This window comes from Symphodus melops (assembly GCF_947650265.1).
Source record: "Symphodus melops genome assembly, chromosome: 20".
Classification (NCBI taxonomy): Eukaryota; Metazoa; Chordata; class Actinopteri; order Labriformes; family Labridae; genus Symphodus; species Symphodus melops.
The window spans coordinates 20,363,344-20,370,843 of NC_136710.1; the positions used below are offsets into that span (position 1 = coordinate 20,363,344).

A 7,500-nucleotide genomic window follows, 5' to 3' on the forward strand; every position below is an offset into this window, starting at 1 on the left:
ACACAGACACACACAGAGAGACACAGACACACACACACACACAGAGACACAGACACACACACAGAGACACAAACACACACAGAGACACAGACACACACACAGAGACACAGACACACACACACAGAGACACAAACACACACAGACACACACACACACACACAGAGACACAGACACACACAGAGAGACACAGACACACACACAGACACACACACACAGAGACACAGACACACACAGAGAGACACAGACACACACACACAGAGACACAGAGACACACACACAGAGACACAGACAGAGACACACAGAGACAGACACACACACAGAGACACAGACACACACACACAGACACACACACACACACAGAGACACACACACAGAGACACAGACACACACACAGAGACACAGAGACACACACACAGAGACACAGACACACACACACAGACACACACACACACACACACAGAGACACACACACAGAGACACAGAGACACACACACAGAGACACAGACAGAGACACACAGAGACAGACACACACACAGAGACACAGACACACACACACAGACACACACACACACACACAGAGACACACACACAGAGACACAGACACACACAGAGACACAGACACACACACACAGACACACACACACACACACAGACACACACACAGACACACACACACACAGACACACACACACACACAGAGACACACACACAGAGACACAGACAGAGACACACAGAGACAGACACACACACAGAGACACAGACACACACACACAGACACACACACACACACAGAGACACACACACACACACACACACAGAGACACAGACACACACACAGAGACACAGACACACACACACAGACACACACACACACACACACAGAGACAGACACACACACACACACAGAGACACAGACACACACAGAGAGACACAGACACACACACACACACACTGAGAGACACAGACACACACACACAGAGACACAGACACACACAGAGAGACACAGACACACACACACACACACACACACACAGAGACGTGCAGGGGGAAGGAGTGAGTCTGTGCACATTCACACTGTTCTGCTCAGACTGATGAATAAATGTGCAGCACATGTTTGACTTCATGAAGCAGAGAAGAAAAGACGTCGCAGGACGAGGACAGGAAGTCCTCTGCTCCCTCCTCCAGGGGGATCGGCCCCGGGGCCGCAGGCCTCCCGCACAAACACATTCAATCTGTTCTGTCAGTCAGAGAAAGTCCAAAGAACCAGCCAGTGAGCCGCGTCGTCACCTTACTGGATTCATCCTTTATTTTGGGCGGCGAGCAGTTATGACGTGCACCCCGTGTACGGGGGCTATATTCCTGTCAGCGGCGGTGGTGGGTTTGAATCCGGCTCTTACATGCTGCAGTGTGGTCTCTGTCTCCTCAGGGGGAAATGTAACGTCACCCTCCTCAATGAAACAGACGTGTTGGCCGGATACCTGGACAAAGAGGTAGGACGCCAGCCGCTCACCTGTCTGCAGCTCAAACTAACTGTGTGACTGACCTCTGACCTCTAACCTCTGCTCTCGTCTGGCTGCAGGACTGCTTCTTTTACTCGTTGGTGTTCGACCCAGTACAGAAGACCCTGCTGGCGGATCAGGGCGAGATCCGGGTGGGCTCAAAGTACCAGGCGGAGATACCTGACAAGCTAGCGGAGGGTGAGTTAGAGACAGCAGATCGTCTCACCTGGTAGAATCAAGAAGAAAAAAGAGTTGAACCCGTTTCCTTTTCACCTCTCAGTCGAGTCCGACACCCGGGTCCAGGAGAAGCTGGAGACCAAAGTGTGGGACCCGGACAACCAGCTCAAAGACCCCCAGATCGACCAGTTCCTGGTGGTGGCGAGGTAACACCCCCCCCCCCCCCCCAACCCTGTCGGCCATCTGTCACCCTGTTGCATCACTATCACTAGATCCTGTTGCCATGACAACTTTAGGACAGCTTTTCTGGATGAGATGCAGCCTGAACGTCTCTCACAGGATCAAAAAAAATATCTTTGATGTTTTTTTGTTTTTTTAAGAGACAAAGTCAATAAATCATAGAGAAGAGGCGGGAGTTTGAGAAATGTGATGCGAGACATCCGTCTTTGTTCAGCAGGAATAAAGAGAACGTTATCTCCGTGCAGTCGAGACGTTGTCCCAGGATTTGTTGGACGTGTTTATCTTATCTCATTGATGTTCTGAAAATGCAGGTAAACATAAATGTGACACTTTACTTTAGCATGTTATGGAGGTCACACGGCGAGCTTCAGGGGCTGTTTGATTTTTGGAGGGAATCAATCTGCAGCCTGTGAACTGGAACACCAGCCAAATGCTCCCCCTAGTGGTCGACAAGTGAACATTCAGCTGTCACACATGCTGTTCTTTTCTTCTGTTTTATTAAACATATTTACAGGATGTTCAGATTATACAGAACACTTTACTCTGACTTTGTCCCAAACATCTCACAGCCTGGAATTTATCCTCATGGAAAAACTTCATAACTGGCAGGTTTCATATTCAGTGAGATATATTCTCCTCTGTTTCTAGCTCTAAAGACAGTCCAGAGGGGGATCATGACGTCCCCTCATTATGCCTCAGAGATTGTAGGGGCGTAAACACCACGCATTGAAACAGTGGAAGTAGAGATATGTAGAGAAGAGCGAGGCACACGTCTCATCTTGAACATGATGAACTGCTCTGCTCATGAGAAGATCAGTGATAAACATGTTTTGTTTGTTTCAGAGCGGTCGGGACGTTTGCTCGCGCTCTGGACTGCAGCAGCTCCATCCGTCAGCCGAGCCTCCACATGAGCGCAGCTGCAGCCTCCAGAGACATCACACTGGTGAGAGGATTTACATCAACATCAATATATCACTTCATCAGGCCCAAATGTGTCCAAGAGAAGAGCTTTGATTCTGGAGGAATTTACATGGCAGTGCAGCTCATTGTGCAGTTTGTGTAAAAACTACAAAAAGATTAAAGAAGACTACAAAAAGATTTAAAAGGCCTACAAAATGTTTTAAAAACTACAAAAAGATTAAAGATGATTACAAAATGTGTAAAGACTACAAAAAGATTTAAGGCCTACAAAATGTTTTTAAAAACTACAAAAAGATTAGAGGACTACAAAATGTGTAAAAACTACAAAAAGATTAAAGAGAACTACAAAATGTGTAAAAACTACAAAAAGATTAAAGAGGACTACAAATGTGTAAAAACTACAAAAAGATTAAAGAGAACTACAAAATGTGTAAAGACTACAAACTAAGCCACCAGGCGTCCTGCTGGAGGCCCCATAAACTCCAGAAGCTTCAGGTCCAGCCTTTGATCTGTTGTAGTTTTGTAGTTCTCTGCTGCATGACATCACTGTGCTGTCGATGTCACAGCGCTGCGTGTTTTGTCTTTTTGCTCCGGCCATGATTCAAATATTTTATACTTCCCCTCTGAAGAAACATAACTCCTCCTCTCTGCCGTCAGTTCCACGCCATGGACACGCTGCAGAAGAACGACTACGACCTGGCCAAAGCCATGTCCACGCTGGTCCCTCAGGGGGGGCCGGTCCTCTGCCGGGACGAGATGGAGGAGTGGAGCGCCTCAGAGGCCATGCTGTTTGAAGAGGCGCTGGAGAAATACGGCAAGGACTTCAACGACATTCGCCAGGACTTTGTAAGCTCTTCTTCTTTCAGGCTTTTTTTTGGACAGCTGCAGGGAGGCAGGAAAATCTTTATTTTGAAAGGATGTTTTCCAACAGCTCACTTATTAATGTTTTCCACTGTGCTCCTCCTCCCTCAGCTGCCCTGGAAGTCTCTGGCCAGTGTGGTCCAGTTCTACTACATGTGGAAGACGACAGACCGCTACATCCAGCAGGTACACGCACAGAAGGCCACGTGAAGCCATTTTAATATGTCATGTGACCAGTCTTATGGAGCTGATGAGTCCTCCGACTCTTTAGGATGCATCTCAGAAACATTTCACATATTCAGCTTGACTTCCTGTTTCTCTCCTCTGCTCAGAAACGGCTAAAGGCTGCAGAGGCAGACAGTAAACTGAAGCAGGTCTACATCCCCACATAGTGAGTTTCAATCCTCCTCACCAGAAACTGATCCCCCCCCCCCCTTTAAGTCCAGCTCCAACTCTCTGTCCTCTCCTCAACAGCACCAAACCCAACCCAAACCAGATCATGGTACCAGGGAGTAAACCGGGAATGAACGGAGCTGCAGGCTTCCAGAAAGGACTGAGCTGTGAAGGCTGCCACAGTGAGTGTACACACACACACACACACACACACGCGCACAGTCCTGAAGTCCTGGTACCATGAAACCCCTCCTCTCACCTCCTCAGCGGCTCAGTCTCCTCAGTGGTACGCCTGGGGGCCGTCCAACATGCAGTGCAGACTCTGTGCCTCCTGCTGGATCTACTGGAAGAAATACGGAGGCCTGAAGACCCCCACACAGCTAGAGGGCGCCGCTCGAGCTGGCTCTGTAAGTCCCCGCTGACTTGATGTTTTTGTTTTCATAAAGTAGAAAATAGAAATCATGGATTCAGTTCCGTCCTCTTTCTTCCAGGAGTCGGGCCCCCGCGGTCACATGACCCGCCAGGAGGTCCAGGGTCTGTCCCCGTTCACCCGCAACGAGGGCCGAGCCAAGCTGCTCGCTAAGAACCGGCAGACGTTCATCCTGCAGACCACCAAGCTGACACGCATCGCCCGCCGCGTGTGCGAGGACATCCTGCAGCCTCGCCGCGCTGCACGCCGACCCTATGCCTCCATCAATGCCAACGCCGTGAAGGCAGAGTGTACGTACACCTGTGCAGGTCGTTTACTTGAACGAGGCGTGTCGTGGTTCAGGTGTTAATTTCAAACGTGCGTGTCTGCAGGTATCATTCGGCTGCCTAAAGCCACAAAAACTCCTGTGAAGAGTAAAGTGATTCCTCGCCCGTCTCTGGCCGCCATCGTGAAGGACTTAGGTGAGAGCACGATGGATGACATCACTGCCTTTCGTCTCTTTTTACTCCGCTCTGATTGGTTGTTGAGTGTTGTGGTCTTGATGTCTCTGCAGCCATCTCCGCCCCTCTGAAGCTGAAGGCGTCTCGAGGACCGTCGACCCCCATCAACAGGAACCAGGCCAGCCAGCCTCGAGTGGGGCAAAGCCTGCTGGGAAAGAGAGGCTTCGACAGCGTGAGTACACACACACGCTCACACACACACACACGCACACACACGCGCGCTCACACACGTCCCGGTTGATTAATTCTCCTGCCCTCTGATTGGCTCACAGGCTTCAGGGGCTCCCTTCCCAGCCAATGGGAGGCCGTACACGTCAGGTATGAGGACGACCTCTCAGTCGGTCATCAAGCGGCAGAAGGTGAGCCAGGGCGAGGCGCCCAACCCGGTCGTGTTTGTGGCTACAAAGGACACCAGGTACGTTTGCCTCCTTCACACCTGCTGCACCTGTGGTTACCAAGCAGGCCGCTAACTGGACGCTGCTCGACCTTCTCCCCCCCCGCAGGGCTCTGAGGAAACACCTGACTCAGTCTGAGATGCGTCGGGCGGCGAGGAAGCCTCACCTGCTGGTCCGGATCAAGCTGCCCCCTCCTCCCCGCTCCCTGGCCTTGCCCCTGATCCCCTCCAGCACCAGCGAGCCCATCGTCCTGGAGGACTGAGGAGGAGACACGAGAGGGAGGGGGGCGGGGCTTTCAGCAGGACACGGGGTTTGGGGGGAGGGGTCTGTGCTCAGGCCGTCATGTAACAGGCAGCACAGCACGCCATACCTGTCGTCTTTGTTTCCTCTTTTCAGCGTCATTTTACTTTAGTCCTCTGTTACGTCCCGCAGGCTGTCCACAAACACACACAAGCACTTAGACGACACATTTACACTCACACGCACGCACGCACACACACACGCACAGCCTGCTGGGATTTGTAGTTTTTTATCCACACCCTGAATTCTTTTTGTCCTTTTCAGCGCTGCCTGTTTTTAAATGTGTAACTTAAATTGCGATGTTTCTCCTCCTGAGTGGACGGTGATGAAGCACGGCTCGGTCTGTTTCCTCCACGTCTCCGTGTAAATACCTAGACCACAGACGCCGTGCCAGACCGCCCACCTCGTCCAATCAAGTCCAGCTCGGAGCGCGTTGGTTCAAATTCAGGAGGCGTGTCGTCAGATCTGCTCTCAGCGTTCGATCAGGAGCCAATCAGAGGCTGAATACATCCTGACAGGTTGCATCACGTTCCCACCTGCGTCTCCTTCAAGTGTCAAAAAAACAAACAGCTGAGCGAGCGTTTCAATTCAAATTCAAAAAACTTCCAAATTTAAGGAAACTACGGAAGCCCAGAGCATTTAGCTCGCCTTCGTTCTCCCCTGATGACGAGTCGACGGAATCTGTCGGGCTTCAGGTCGGCGCTCGGAGAACGAGCTGAGACATGTGGTGCAGAGGACGACGTTCCCACACTGCGTCCTCCTCAGCGTGGAGGGAGGAGCTTCAGTCTGCTGAAGAGGCCGTTTGTGGAAACGTTGGTCCTTTGGATCAGCATTTATTTTGACTTGTCTTTTGTTACCTGGAGAACACGACGCTGGTGACGAGCAGGACGTTTCACAACGTGAGAGAAAGATGAAGAAGTGGAGATCTTCTCTGCTCGCTGAGTGAACACGATGTGACGACTCTTCAGACCTAAACGTTCAGTTTCAAACAACTTTCACTGCAAACATGGTCGCGACTTGTTTTGCATCGGCGTGGAGATGTCCCTCCTCTCAGAGAGCGTGTTGGAGGGGGCGGGGCCTGAGTAACTCGACGCAGTCGTGCAGAATCTGCTTCGTTTAAAACATTTTCAGCTCGAGGGACGAAGCCGCTCGTCTCCGTTGAGAGTCCTCGAACGTTATAGGACGCCTCCGACGTGGTCAAACCAAACGAGCGTTTTAACACTTCTCGTGTTCTAAACTAATCCTGAATTCTCATCCTGGTGTCCTTACTTCAGCCTCCTTTAGTTAAATCTCAGCCCACTTCAGAGAGATCCTGGTCCTGATCCTGGTCCAGGACTCAGTGGATGGAGGAGGAGGGAGATTGAGCCTGAACTCTGAACCCTGACTTTGTTTTCCTGACGTTGGTGCTTTAATCATCTTTTTTATAGTCCTGATTCTCTCGTCCTTCCTCTGCTCCACCTCAACGCCACACTGTCAGTTTTCAAAACCAGGACCAGGGTCGGAGGTCGTTGGTCTCCTCTTCGCTGTCAGAGTCTCTGACCCCGAGAGGTCCCAAACCAGGCGGATCGAATCAATTAGTGCGTTTACTTTGACAGCGTCGGAGGAGACGTGATAGACGGGGAACGTTCGAGTCCGATAAGAAGCCATAAGGTGAAAAAAAAAAAGAAGCCGCAGCGTTTCTGACAAAGTACTGTTCGCTCTGTGAGGATGAAACCGACGCACGCCGTTAACGTCCGCGGTCAGCTGATGGAAAAAGTCTGTTAAAAAAAAAAAAAAAAAGCAGC

The 7,500-nt window shown here is 50.8% G+C and overlaps 1 protein-coding gene across 1 annotated transcript; it reads left to right on the plus strand.

The window, feature by feature from the left end:
- Positions 1 to 1,329: 1,329 nt before the first annotated feature.
- Positions 1,330 to 6,386, plus strand: mta2 (metastasis associated 1 family, member 2). Its single transcript, XM_079371802.1, has 14 exons — positions 1,330 to 1,490; positions 1,580 to 1,697; positions 1,780 to 1,882; positions 2,760 to 2,859; positions 3,495 to 3,683; positions 3,810 to 3,884; positions 4,031 to 4,089; positions 4,173 to 4,273; positions 4,359 to 4,498; positions 4,583 to 4,811; positions 4,893 to 4,982; positions 5,075 to 5,193; positions 5,294 to 5,436; positions 5,525 to 6,386. Exons 1-14 carry the CDS (start codon positions 1,398 to 1,400, stop codon positions 5,676 to 5,678), a joined length of 1,713 nt encoding a protein of 570 aa, XP_079227928.1. The 5' UTR covers positions 1,330 to 1,397; the 3' UTR covers positions 5,679 to 6,386.
- Positions 6,387 to 7,500: the final 1,114 nt, after the last annotated feature.

Coding starts and splice junctions, on each gene's coding strand:
- mta2 (XM_079371802.1), top strand. CDS start 1,398: ATGCTGCAGTGTGGTCTCTGTCTCCTCAGGGGGAAATGTAACGTCACC. Junction 1,491..1,579: donor CCGGATACCTGGACAAAGAG/GTAGGACGCCAG, acceptor GTCTGGCTGCAG/GACTGCTTCTTTTACTCGTT. Junction 1,698..1,779: donor ACCTGACAAGCTAGCGGAGG/GTGAGTTAGAGA, acceptor TTCACCTCTCAG/TCGAGTCCGACACCCGGGTC.